Consider the following 14,253-nt stretch of genomic DNA (forward strand, 5'->3'; position numbering starts at 1 on the left):
ATAATATTTTTTAAAGCCCCAAACATCTGAATTTCTTGCCAACTGTTTGGGTACTTAATTTCAAGAAAAAGAAAATTTACAGATAAAAATCAGCTAAATCTGAACTAGTTTTTAGCAATGTGAGAGTGCGTGCCCAGTGCTCCTTTCAACAGAGCCCATCCTTTAGCAGTAAATGTGGTATTTATAACTCATTTCACTATTTTTCAGTAAACTGCAGCCACCTTTGCTTCTAACAAATTTGTCTTACAAATCTGAACTTACTGTTCCAAATAAGTACAAAAAGATGAAATGATATATTTATATTGAATATCATCAATTTTTGATGAACTACAGGAGAACAGAAAAAGGTGCTGAGAACAAGCTCCACAGCCCCATCTGTTGGCTAATGAAGCTCCCAAAACCATCTACCAGCCCCTAGCCAATAATGGAAGTAGAACCAGTTCATTTTTTGGATAAAATTCCAGGTTTCACTATCACAGATCTATGGCATCTGTGCACCAATAGCAACCTTTACTATCCAAGCACATAGTAACTGATCTTCTAAGACACTTATGTGATTTTTTTTTACTTATTTCCACTAAATTAGGCTGCATATTTTCTGAGTTAAAATCTAATTCCCTACCCTGAAGTGAAGATGCTACTTCTAGGATATGATAAGCAAATTAAGGCATGATTCAGACCCTAATGGCAGTTAAATTGTGTCACAGTCCCACTGAAATTTGGGTATCCTGCACTAAAATTTGGTTTATCCTGCACTAAAATACAGTTTCAGACTAACTGCTGTCTTTTAAAAGCTTGTCAGAGGAAAGAGAATTCATAAAGAATCTTAGAAATGCAGGATCATCTGACTCCATTATGTTCTTTTCAGTCCAAAAATACATTTTCCTTTCAAAGGACAAAATTCTATTCTTGCTCAGGCCACAGTCATAACAAGCCATCTGCAGGACCTTTTAAAAGATATTGGCTGCTGGGCAGTTTTGCTCATTCATAGCTTTCCATCCTATTATTCAAAAGTCCATAAAATAAATGGACTCCCTATCTCTTATCTACAAACCTTCAGGACTGCTATGGTCAATAAAGCAGTTTTTCTGCAAGAAGGGCTACAGAACAAGTGCCCTTTATGCTGCAAACAATGGATGTATGCTAGGCTGGGGGGAATGGCTCTCTAGCTGAGATCTTAGGGACTTGGTAGCAAAGAAGCAAAGGGAAAGAGAGCTGCTGTGTGTTTAGATCAAAAGCTGAGAAGAGCAAAACAGACAAATGAAATGTGTAAGGAAAGATGAAAAGAGTCATGACAGGTCATGGATCATGTAGTGTTCCGCTTATATTTATCTTTGACAAACTTTATTTAAATAGATTCTACACCCATATCATAGGGACATGCCAGAGAACAATACAAATCTAAGCAGTGACATGGCAGACAGGCTTCATCGTTAAACTCAGTGTTAAAAATAACTGAAGATTATTTTAATCCACTCTCTGATGTGCTGCAAATATATCCTACAGATGTGAAACTCACTAGAACAGTATTTTAGCATGTAAAAAAAGCATGGCATTGCTCTTTTATCTACTTATGGTGCTTACAGACAGTAACTGCTGAAAAATTATTAACATTGAGTATAACTAGCTATATGATGGAGTCTTCTCTGTGATGCTTTAGTAATAAGGTGCAGCCCTGTGTGGAATCAGTACCCCACAAATTATTATTTAAAAGTACTACAGAGGTGAGAAAGTAAATGCATTTCCAGATTATTTGCTGGAAAAATATAGAACTCATGAATGTCTGTTAAGGTGTAGCTTAGAATTCTCAATTTCTCAAAGAGCTGCTCTTTAAACGTATTTTTATATAATTCTGTTTTTAATACACTTAGAATGGAGAACTGTTCTCAGATTTTTGTATAGTATATGAACTCCCCCTGGGGATTCTGAGAACCTCTGAGAGGGGATTCTGCTCCTTTCCCAGAGGAAGCACTTGCACTAGCTACCAAGGAACAGCAGAGGTCCTACAAGGGCAGCAGAGTACCCAGACTAGCAAGAGACAAAGGTTCAGATTATGGTGTTTGTTCTTCAATCCATAGGTTGGAAATGCCTTGTGTGTGTTTCATTCAACTCAGACACAACATGAGATGACTTTAAAACAATCAATCAATCAGTTAAGGTCCTTAACTTACCCCTCCCATTGTAATGCCATCAATAAGTGCCACATATGGCTTCTTGCAGGTGCCTGTAAAAAATGTAAAGGAAACAATCATTCATCTTTTTCAAGAGTGGACCTGTGCCTAGCTGCCACATGACAGGTTTCCCCACATCTTACTTCAGCAAGAGCAGCAGAAAATAAATGGGAATTTAAGCAGTAATCATATTATCTTACAATGAAGGTAGCTAATGTAATTCTTAAGTAATGAAAAGAAACAGCAGTTCCTGATTTACTGGATTGTGAGTGTTGTAAGAGAACATTATACAACTATCAAACATCGGATTGCTTGTTATGTGAGTACCTGACAGTTCAGCCAGCACAAATAGCTCTGTCTGATGTTGGGACACAGCAGATGCCCTTTCACCCCCTCTCACAGCCTGGATTAGGAGCACAGGGTGTGTTCCAGCCCTTCAGTGCTTTATTACAAAGCCAGAAGGATGGGTGGGTTCAGCCACAATGTGACTGTAAATTCTGCAATGCAGGCATGTTCTGTCATGGCAGCTCTTGCACACAGCCCTGAACATGGTGCAGGCAGGTTCAGTGACAATGTCCTGAATTGCCAACTTCATCTCTTGGCCCCTTTAGAAGGCATAAAACTAAATCCCAATGCTTTCAATTACCATTCATGGAAAGACTCAGAACTTGACTGTGAATGAAACAGCTGCCCTGTATTCAGTGTTTTCAGGTCAGAATTACTGCTGATACAGGTATCCCCTGCAACCATGTTGTGAGTTTTTCTGTAACAACTATACAGAGCCTTGTTCTTAAAATAAACTATTTTAAAAGGCAGTTCAATCCTTCAAATCAGTAGTTACAAAATGTTAAGAGAATTGTATTTTGAACTTTGTTCTTACACAAACATCCAAGCTAATGCATGGGCTGTAGATGCTACTCCCTGAACCAAATTTCTACAGCAGCAAGCCTTTCCCATTGCAATGCTGTGACAGCAGCTCCCTGCTGTATTTTTAAGTTATGAAATATAAGATACAAATAAATATTTTTAGCAGAAATCTCAGGCTTAAAGGAATACATTCATACTAAAGCTAGCAAAAATCTAGGTTTTGTAATTACATGCATGCATTAGAGATATTAAACAGCTAATTATTAAAAAAAATTAAAATATGAAAGCAGACTTTTAAATTATGTACCCTTGCAACAGAATCATCATCAAGTTCAACTGGCAAGGTAATACTATTTTTTCCCCAACTATTTGAAACCTAAAACTATTTTTCTGCTTTGTATTGGTGAAGGAAAGAAAGGCACGTGACAAGCATGCTCAGTCCTGAAACTCTGTCAAACAAAGCAAAAGTAACTTTTCAAGAATTTCTCTATTAGCTGTGCTATTCTGTCAATGCAAGCAACAGCAACCCTCCTCCTGTAGTGACTAAGACAGGATACCATATTTTAAAACTAAAACTGTATTCAATTAAAATATGTTTGGAGTAGTTTCTTCTCATCAAAACCTTCAACTCTTCACTTTTACCCTAAAGAATTAATATCTTTCTTTAATATACTTCACCCAGTGTCTCTGCAATAAACTAAGGCAGCTCACTCCTGAGTTATGCAGCCCTAGTCTTTCATGCAGTCTATTTAAATGGAAAGCATTCATATAATTTAATCTTTTGCTTTCTAACTGAATATTAATGATTTTCCACACATCTATTTTTACCTCAGGTCTTCTTTGAAGCAGATCAATAATACTTAGGGCAGAATTGCAGCCTCTACAGCTAAAACTAATTCTCCCACAGAGGAAAGAGAATTAAGCAGAACAATGGGATGGGATAAAGTAGCTGTCACAATAACTCAAACAAATGAAACACATTCTGCATGCAAGGTGTAAAAATGGGATATGTTATATTACTGCTATTGAACTTGGAAAAAAAAAAATACTACTTCTCTGATGTTACCACAGTCTTTAATAGATTATCAAAGAGATAAATTTACATTTGAAGCCAATGTTATAAGAACTGTACTGTTTCAGACATTGCTGTTAACATACCAATGGCATTGTTCAGCCTGTATTCTCCTATGAAGAAATCTTGTATCAGTTTACCTCCAACTTTTCCCGCTTCTGTGATGGCTTAAGAGAAACAAAAATTCCAAAGATAACTGTAAGTTTAACAGAAAATACAAGTAAAAGAAAATAATGCCTCATAAGTTGGGTCTTTTCCTACAGCAAAGAGAGACCTACTTAATTCTGCTTTATTATATTTGAGAAAATTTGCTCAAAATTAAATATGTACATAAGTCTCAGATTTTATTTAACTGTATTTTGCTGGACACTGTGTCACATACTTGTGAGAGTATGGTCCATTTTCTAACCCCTCCTAATGTCTAGTACTCAATTGTGATATTTTTCATACCAACATTTAGAACAGTCACTTAAAACTGACTATTCTGAAGACTCGAAATACTAAAAATGAGAAGCCAATTAGAGTATGACATAAAAATATCTTTTCATATATTGTAATAACAATAACCTGTGCTGCTTGTTTACCTACAGTTTACAACAATTTTGATAATTTTGACACTTTGGAGATTTCCTGCAGTACACTGCTAAAAAATAATCACAGATATATTGATCACCCTTGTCAGATCTGTATCTAGCCATCTAAAACACTAGACACAAATTATCCAATACTATCAGAGCTACCTGTAGGGCCCTTTCTTGGAAATAGACTGTCAGTAATGAAAATTTGGGAAGAGAAAAGTAGAGACAAGAACCCTCTCCTCCCAGAATGACTGGCTGGTATAACAATTTATTCATAAAAATGTAATTTTTACTCTTTTATGCACTGTCCTGGCAGTTGCCTCCTGATAAATACCCTGAATAGCATCTGCAAATCAAGGTGTCCTAAGAGTCAGCACAACTGATCTCTTACTCTTGTGCAGCAAGATTTTGCTTACCCAAGACACAGTAAACACAGGAAATCAACACAAAGTAGTGACTGGGAAAGACATCAAATGTTAAAGCAAGGATAGTCCTTACCTCGGATGTCACCCCCAGCACAAAAAGCTTTTCCTCCAGTTCCCTTTATAATTATTAGAAAAGTTTCAGGATCTTGCTCCCATGTCTAAAAAATAAGTAAATATTTCCACATAAGATTAAAATCTGTTTAGTGTCTATAACACACAATTCACTTTTTCAAAAAGCAAATCAAACCATACTTTAAAATAGATTGTCTTAAACTGAAGTTTGAAATCTAAATGTCTTTCTGCCACTTCTGCATCCTATTCAACCCTGAGAGCAGAGAATAGCAAAGCTGCCTTTCCTATTTCAGAAAAACACCTGAACACAGCTCTCAGCCTCTGGAGAAAGGCAGCACCCACAAAACAGGGCCTGACAGAAATCAAAAATTGACACCTTTTCAGGCTGTGCTTCAAAAATATTTAATAAACACCAAAAGGCATCAGACAATTATCCAAAAAATATTGGTATCTACTGAATTTGACTCTGTGCATATGATAAATAGCATTATTAAACTAAAAGAGACTATTTTCATGCTTAAAATCACGTGGTACTTCACTAGCTTGTAGAAACAGTGTCTGCAAATCCATGAGTTCTCATTTATGGAATGACACTGAAAGCCCCCTGCTTCCTAGGGGCTGGTATCTTATTTTCAATCATGAAAATGGTACTGCACTCCTGATGGAAAATGGTGAGCACTGCTTGCTCTAAATTCAGTCCTGGCATTAACATGTGTGTGCATTTACCTATGAAGAATGCTAAATTTAACTCTGTCTGACAGCCTGATCTTTGATGTGTCTTCTCTTTCTAACTTGCTTGACTCTGCCTGGTTTTTCCCATGCTATAAATCTGAGCTCACTGTACTCACACAAACTTTCATGCTTTAAATCACTACACTAAGAAGTGTCAAAGTGCATTTTAAAACTGGTTTCAAATAGCACATGTATAGTGGACGGGGAGAAGTGGAGATACTAACCTTTAGTTGAGGATAGATTTTTTGGATCATAGGCAGATTTAGTGCATTGAGAGCCTTGGGTCTATTCAAAGTTATTACTCCTGCACCTCCTTTCTTTTCCAACAACACTTCTGCTGCTGAGTCTGCCTGCTTAGACATTTTCTGGTCATGCAAAAACAAATAAATAAAGCAAATATCATCAGTTAGGTAGCTCAAGTACATAGTTACAAAGTGTTTATGGAAATATATTCTCAAAAAACACATTATCTAGGATCACAAAACATGCATTCTGGAATTGTATGCTAACTTTTTCCCTCTGTACTTCTATTTGCATTTCCTAAACAGTTCTTTGGAAATTACTTTGAGTCTTTCAGAGTAATAGAACTTAGGCAAGTTTTTGGACCACACATTCTTTTACAGTAACATCTTGAGTTCAGTTAAATAAAATTTGCAACAGAGACACACACACAAACACAAAAAAAAACCAAATAAAACAAACAAAAAATTCCCCACCCTACTAATAAAACGCAAATCCATGGTTCCTTAAAACTGACATTCTGAAAATACTTGCAAAAATTAGAACAGCATATCCTTATTGGTAGTTTGACACTGCGAACCCAAATGTACACCCTGCTTTGTCTTCAAGTAATTTTTAACAGTAGAAAAGATCTCAACTATTTTCATACTCACAGTGGGATGATATTTAAGGAATTTACGGAAGCTAACAGAGAAACAATTTATAAATTAAACAAATATCTATAAAGTAAAGCCAAAAAATTAAGCTTTAATTTACAGTATAATAGACACCTGTAACCAAGTGCTCAGAGATGTGGGCAATAAATTGCCTGAGCAATAAATGTCAGTGTTCAGAACCACTGTGTGCAGACACATTAGAAGTTGCATGGGCTGTGTGCCTCAGGGGAGTTAAAGAGACCTGAAAGCTTCCAACTCAGTCAAACATGATGCTGTCCTTACCAAATGTTGAAATATTACTTGCAGTCTGTTGAGTGCCCTCAGCCTGAAAAAAAAAAAAAAATTAAAAAACTAGTTATAACCATAAACCTGCCACGATTCCCCAAATATCTGACTGCCACGTTAAGCAAAGCAGTGGCAGAAAAATTTGGAAACACAAGTGCTTGACATTCGCCTCATAAGAATCAATTAAACGAGGGCAAAATTTTGTTATTGAAACAGTTGGAAATTCTTTGCTTACTAGTAAACAAATAACAGATACCAGTGTCAGCTGCTCATGTTTTCAACTTAGAACCTGAAAAATACCAGGACAGAGGGGTAGAGGATACAATTGACACTGTATGTGACAGCCTTTTTGCGAGCATGATTAAACTTAAACATTTAAAAAAAACAAAACAAAAAAAAATCAAAACCAAAAAACCTCATGTCAAAACCTTCGTCTATTTCCAAAAGCTTCAATGACACAACATTGCCCTCGTGCGTACACATTTCACATACATTTACACAAGGTTTGCGTAAGAGCTTTTGCTTCTGTGGGTGACAGTAGAGACCCAGGCTGTCAAACTTGGTGAACATGCCACTGGTTTTGAGCAGTAATTGGTTAATTTTGAGGCTGTAATTTATTAATGACCACTGAGGAAGCAGAGCTGGAGTGACAAACTTCACCTTTCAGCCACTTCAGCGCACAAACCCAGCCCACTCCAGTTAGTGTCATGTTAGTGCTGTTAGTGCCGCGGTACACTACGCTGGTTTTTAATCGCACGCTTGTTTTTGAAGGTGAAAGTTAGCGAAGGCCTGGCTCATCTAGGCCCGACCTACAGCTCGCAGCAGCTGCGGGGCTGCGATCCCCGGCCGGCTCGGCCGGCGCTCCCCTCGCTCCCCGCGGCCGCCGCTGCCGCCCCTCAGGGCGGCCCCCGTTACCTGGGCAGCGCCTGCAGCGCCCGGCCCGCCATGGCGGCACCGCTCCCTCACCGGCTCCGCGGCACGGCACAGCGCGGGGGGGCGCATGCGCGGCGCTCTCCGGGGCACCGGGAGCGGCTCCTGAGGGGCGGCCGCCCGCTCGCCACCACGAGCAGCCCTTTTGCACTAAGCAAGGCAGATTCCTTACCGGAGCAGGGAAAGGGAGCTGCTCCCCGTGCTGGATACGGCCGGCTGGTCTGAGGGCATCTGGAGATGCAGCTGCTTTGCGGGTGAAGCGAGCAATGCCGCGTGTGGCGGCAGTAACATCAGTCGTGGGGCTGGCTGCTCAAGGTGGGGAAAGCTCGCATTGCCAAACTGCCTTCGTGCACCGCAGCTGCATGCAGGCTGATTATTATTTCCAGCTGCAAGACTGGTTTCTTAATTTCTGCCCTCCCGGCTTCTCTTCACCCTTTGCACCTGAAGCACCAGGCACACCTGTACTGCCCGCGCAGCTGCTCACACACGGGCAGCGGGTGAGGTGGGATTAAGAATTAACATCCCACCAAGAACTGCTTATCCGTGAAGGTATATACATGGAGAACATGTATTTGTGTAAATGTAAATACATGGAGAACGTCTATTTCCATTTACATTTAGAGCTAGCACGTTTACTGCCCCAACAGTAGCTACAGACGACGGTGAGCCCAAACACAGCCTGTGCTTTCAGCATAAATAGACTCAGAAACTGCAACTGTGAAAATTGCCTTTAAAAAAAAATAATATTAAGGCACTTGAGAATTTTTCACGCTAGGAGTCAATAATGCAAAATTCACTTAGATTTCAGCAACTAAGACCATTCCGTGACTGGTTTTTTAGGCTGACACATGAGACTGCTATTGAAAAGACACAATGAACCATGGGGTAAATGATAATACAGTGCATTAGGCTGAAATGTAGCTTCATCACATCTTGGTGTAACAAGTTCTTAGCATCAGCTGCCTTGACTCATATTTGAATTTAAAAGAAAGAAAAAAAAATCTTAAAATCTTTTAGCAAATTTATTTTGCTGGAAAAAAAAAAAAAAAAAAAAAAAGTCCTAGCTCTCAGAAGCACTCTAGAGAAGTCTCCAGAGGGCAACCTTGCTCTTTATTTCTAAAATGATTCAGCCCCTGCTTACATCAGCGTCATCTGTGTTGGCATTTCCGTTGCAGTGACTCTCAGAGTATATTAAATCTGGTTGTAAAAATTTTAATCAAGCTAAATAGGCACAAAAAAAAAAAGAATACAGAACATTTCTGTATTAACACAGTCTCAGTTTTCAGTCTTGTACAATGTGAACAAAAAATAACTGGGAACAGGACAAGAGGTGCTTTTCCAGGCACTGGGAGACTGTCTATGCAAACTGATTAATTGCAAGAATTCATTAGGTGATTCTGACTATTCAAACTTTCACCTACAGGTTATATGATAATCAATGATGCAGTTTATTGTTGTCATTTTGTGTGCACTATATCAAGTGCCATGCAATTAAATCTAAACCAGGCTAAATGACACCAAATTATCACAGTTGGCAAACCTGAACCCTGACTTAAATAATTATTTTTAAAATTGTTTTTGAGGATAACTCTGCAGCTCTCATCCAGGCATTACTAATTAGAGGGTTTGATAAGCAGGTAACATTTTTGTTTCTCATTTCCTGTGACTGAAAGTCTCTACATTTTACAGACAAATACAAAAAGAACTTTTCTGTGGGATAATCTCTTTGTTAGTGATGTTGTGAAAATGAAGAGATGGGTGTGTGGAAGCTAACCTTGGGTAAGAGCAGGTGGAGGCTATTTGAGAGCCCTGGAAATCTCCTAATAAATTCCACCTGCACATGGGCAAGGCTGGGATCAGGAATGACTGTATGGGATGTCTGCTTCTGGGGGTCCAAAACAGAAGCTGGTGATCTGATTCATCTTTCACTTATGCTGATTTTGATCTCTTTTCCTCCTGTCCTCAGTGTAAGTAATGGTGTAAACCCTTTGTATTCTTCCAGCTGTAGGTCTGATTTAGGACACAAGTGGGCCTCCTCCTTTGTAAACAATGAAGTAACAACAAGCCTTGCCTTGAGACAACTACTGATTTCTCTCCAAGGTGCTGATATTGAATTTATATTTAATGTTTTCTTTAAAATCTTTCCCTTTTTTTTTTTTTTTTTTAAGTAGTTTTTAAGAAGAATGGGTGGTAGCATAAGAGGCATCTTCCTTGAGGCTTCATTTTTAAACCTGCTTGAATTTGATGGCCTGAATTTACCTACAGTTTTTTTAGGGGCAGAGGATTCCTAAGTGTTAGAAAATTGCCATTTTTCACAGCCATTTAGCTGACTGCAATCCTGTCCAAAAAGCAACTCAGATATCATCTTATTTTTCAACAGTCCTCCTGCACACCCCATTTTTTCAGAATATCAAAGTGAAAATTATTTCTAAAATGTAAATAAAAGACTTTTCTAAGTAGGATGTGGCAAAAGAGTGAAAATAATGGAGTTCTCTCTGCCTGAGAATGAGCAGAATGAGATGATCTTTAACCTGGGAGTTTATGGATTATTTTGCTGTTGGCAAAGAGGGCTGCACAATACTGGACCAAGCCAGGAACTGAGAGTGTGTAAGTGCAATAGCCAGAAGGATAAGCAGGTTGTAATTCCTCCCCCTGGAGAAGTTTCCTGGCAGCACCTTCAGCAGGTTTGAAAAGAGAAAACAATTTGCAGACTGTAGGAGGTCTGCAGAGTTGAGCAGATGTTTTCAGGTTTTGTTTCTGGTTTGGGTGGGTTTTTCTGGGATTTTTTTGTTTCTTTTCCAGAAAAACATGTAACTTTAGCATGTGGGAGCTCTTGCTCTCAAGGAGGATTCCAGGAGCAGCTCAGCTGCATTCTGTGTGCCACCTGTTCAGCCCTAGTTAAACATTAATTTGTGCCTCACATTTGCCTCAGAGAGCTACCAGAGCAGCTGACCAAGACCAGATAATAAATGGCACAAGTACTTCATCATGTCCCATGCTGCTGTTTCCAGGTTTGCTGTAAATCCAGTCTTTTCCTCTGCTGGTCTGACAGCTGGCATCTCATTTCTGTAAGTGTGGGGAGTGAGTGCATCCTTACAGCCTGTGAAGGTTAAGGGAAAACGAGTCTGTGAAGGTTTGAGGAACAGAATGGGGAAAATTCCAGTTCATGCCTGCTAACTGGTTATTACCGTGCTGACAAACAATCCTCACATTGTTATTTCTCAGGCCAGGCTCAGCTGACAGCCCTTGAAAACAAGAGACACAGCCTGAAATTTCCTCGTGCCAGCTTCGGTACATAATAGTAAAGGCTCAGGTCTGCAGTAGAGTCTTCCAGGGACATCACTGAGAGCAGAAATAGACTTGAAATAAGCAGAAAGCAAATCTGTTTCTTCACTCTCAAACAGCAGGCAAACCCAGAGAAGGACTGAAACACCTATGTAATATGGAGAAACAATTTTTTGCTTTTGTCTGTAACCTGAGTCATTTCACATGAACAGCCTGCCTTCCCCAGGGCTTTTGGTCAGAGACCTTTCAGATCATGCATTCACACAACACCTGCAATCATAGATTTGGGATGAGGGCATGCAGCGGTGAATTCCTCCTGTAACAAGAGAGAGTGAGGGAGGGGGAAAAAAATCAACTTTTCTTTTGCATCTTATCAGTGGGGAACTAGAAAGTGTTTGGAAAAGGCTGGAAGCAAATCCACAATGAAACTGTGTGAGCGAAACACTTTTCCTTTTCTTTTGGCCTCAGAGAGCACCGGGGGCGGCGTGGGAGTGGCTGTGTGCTGCTGCAGATGCTGCCGTGCCGAGGAGAGGATCCAGGCGAGGTCCATCCATCCAGCAGTGAGTTCCTCTCCTCCCACCAGCCCGGCTCAGACACAGCACTCGTGCTGCAGCCGCCCTGCCAGAGCCCCCTGGGTGAGACGGGACCCTGGGCAAACACCCTCCCACAGCTTTCTTCCCTGCTGCCACCAGCAATCTGTCACTCCTCTCCCCGAACCACCCTCCACCTACGTGCCGAGCCATAACTGTAAGGAACGCCCTCTTCCCTCCTCCTTTTCCTCCCCACGAGCCTGTTCTCCGTGGGTGAAAAATGCTGTCTTCCCGGAGATCTGGTCACCCCCGACTTTGGCTTTGAGACCCAAGCTGTTTGATACCTTTCAGGACCACAGCTTGGAAAGCCCTGCTTGCAGGTCTATTGTGTGCGTTTTTCAATTGCATATAATTGCACATGTGCAGGTGGGAAGGGGCTATTTGCTTCCCACTCGCTTCGATACGCCTCCCTTCCTAAGAGGACGGCTTCCTTCCCTTTCTGCTCTCAGCCTCCCACGCGTTTAGCAATGAGAAATTCTGCAGAAAACTGACCAGCTACCAAGCCGCCCACCTGAGGAGGAGGAGCACCAGCAGCAGCAGCACTTCTCTCGCTCTCAGCTTTTTAAACACAGTTAAAAAGAGCTGTGGCGTGGGTGGAAGTAGCTGTAGGGAGCGTGTGTGGGAATGGGGCTAGAGGAAAGTGCATTTTTTCTTGGTAGGACAGTTAACTTCTAGTGGACCAAAAAAATACCCCTAAGATGTCTCGCTCCTGAGGGTGTCTTTGGGTGTATAATCAGTTCTTGAGTCTCCCAGGTCTGGAAAGGATGAAGCAGGGAATGAAGCAAGTGATGGCAGGGAAGCTTGCCTTCCAGCCTTCAGGAGTCTGTTAGGAAATGATATCTGTATTGCATCTCGTTGTGTGATCACATCTGCTGTTCTGCTCTCAATGTGTGTGTGCTGGATTCTGTGAGAGTCAGAGATGCCTGTATGTAGGAAGAGAAAAAGGCATGTGGTTTTCACACCATGTGGGTCTGTATTTCAAAATACTGTCCCTGTTGGACCTCTTGAAATAGCACTGTCCCAGAATATCAGTTAATTCAGTATTTACTCAGTGTGCTTCTCCACGAAATTAAAATCAAGCTTATTTGTGTTAGCTGGTTGTTATTTGAGGTGCTTTGCTTGTATTACATGAAAATAGCAGTGGAACTAGTAAGGAACTCTACACTGGTATGGAGTGCAAAGTGGTAGTGCTGTTTCTTAAGGAATCTCTTTGATAGACTCCAAGAACCAAGGGTCCTCAACAGCTGTGGGTTTCTGACTTGGTTTGACTTAGCTATCTGAAATACAGATTTTACAATATATAATCCCCCTCAGCATTGTCCTCACAGGAGTTACCTGCACACATTCTTCTCAAGCCAAAACACTACCCATGCATTGGTTTTGACTAGATTTCTCACAGCATCAGGCCTTCCATATATGTTACTGATGCAGAATCTTATATCAGGATGTGGTCTTTAATGATTCACAATAACAGCCAAATAATGAATTTGACTCTGAAAATACTGGAGATACCTGGAAAAAATTATTGTGCAGAGCATGTAATTTTCTCCTAGTGAGGAGAAGCCTCAAGCCTGGGACCTGGGCTCACTGACTTCAGTGCCTTCCTCCACAGCCTGTCTCCTGTAGCTCTGAAAATTTTACCTTAGCATTGGAAGGCAAATGTAGGCATAACTTTTAGGCTCTGAAACAAAGAAAGTTATGAATAAGCCTAATTAACACATTTCTGTGTGACACAACACACAGATCAGCTGATGGACTTGTGCTAGCAAGAGGTGGAGTCCTATCAATGGAGATGTAACTTTAATGGAACTAATTATCCTGGTGTTTTAAAAGTCTTATTTATGACTGGTGAATAATATTTTAAATGTATCCTTCTAACCTTCCACTGAATCTTATGTAGCTCATAATTATAATCCACTGGAATTACATACCCAGCCTGAGGAGGAACAATATTCCAAATATTAAGTTCATGTCACTTGACTCATTTACTTTAAAACATTGCAGCAATTCCTTTGTCAGCAGCATTTTGGAGCACTGTTGGCTTGCTTGTAATTCTACCTCATATTTAGCATTGGTTCAGTTAACTTTGGAGGTAGTGCTTTTCCTACCTTTTATATCAATGAATGTACATCAGATTTTAAATGCAGATTATATACTTATCTTGCCAACTACCATTAGCCTCAATTTCTTCTTTTATGATCTATCTGTTGTGGTAGAATTATATTACTCGAGAAGCAGGAAAAAATAAAAAAGGGAAAAATCACCCAAACATTTAAAATCATGGAAAATCTGTTTTAGGAGCTCAGTCCTGTATAAGATTCCTCTTGGCCTCCCTGTTCTGTCTGTTGTT

At 40.1% G+C, this 14,253-nt stretch overlaps 1 protein-coding gene across 1 annotated transcript in view; it reads right to left on the bottom strand.

Moving 5' to 3' along the window:
* HIBCH (3-hydroxyisobutyryl-CoA hydrolase) overlaps window positions 1-8,092 on the bottom strand; it is a 37,867-nt gene extending 29,775 nt beyond the window's left edge. Inside the window, exons 1-6 of the mRNA XM_059475628.1 lie at window positions 8,014-8,092; window positions 7,096-7,138; window positions 6,142-6,282; window positions 5,187-5,271; window positions 4,197-4,277; window positions 2,172-2,224 (exon numbers count right to left, since the gene is read on the bottom strand). Coding sequence (XP_059331611.1) covers window positions 2,172-2,224; window positions 4,197-4,277; window positions 5,187-5,271; window positions 6,142-6,282; window positions 7,096-7,138; window positions 8,014-8,045 — 435 coding nt within the window. The 5' untranslated portion in view covers window positions 8,046-8,092. The remainder of the gene's footprint in view (window positions 1-2,171; window positions 2,225-4,196; window positions 4,278-5,186; window positions 5,272-6,141; window positions 6,283-7,095; window positions 7,139-8,013) is intronic.
* Between the last annotated feature and the right edge of the window lie 6,161 nt (window positions 8,093-14,253).

Source organism: Ammospiza nelsoni, chromosome 7, assembly GCF_027579445.1.
Source record: "Ammospiza nelsoni isolate bAmmNel1 chromosome 7, bAmmNel1.pri, whole genome shotgun sequence".
Taxonomy (NCBI): domain Eukaryota; kingdom Metazoa; phylum Chordata; class Aves; order Passeriformes; family Passerellidae; genus Ammospiza; species Ammospiza nelsoni.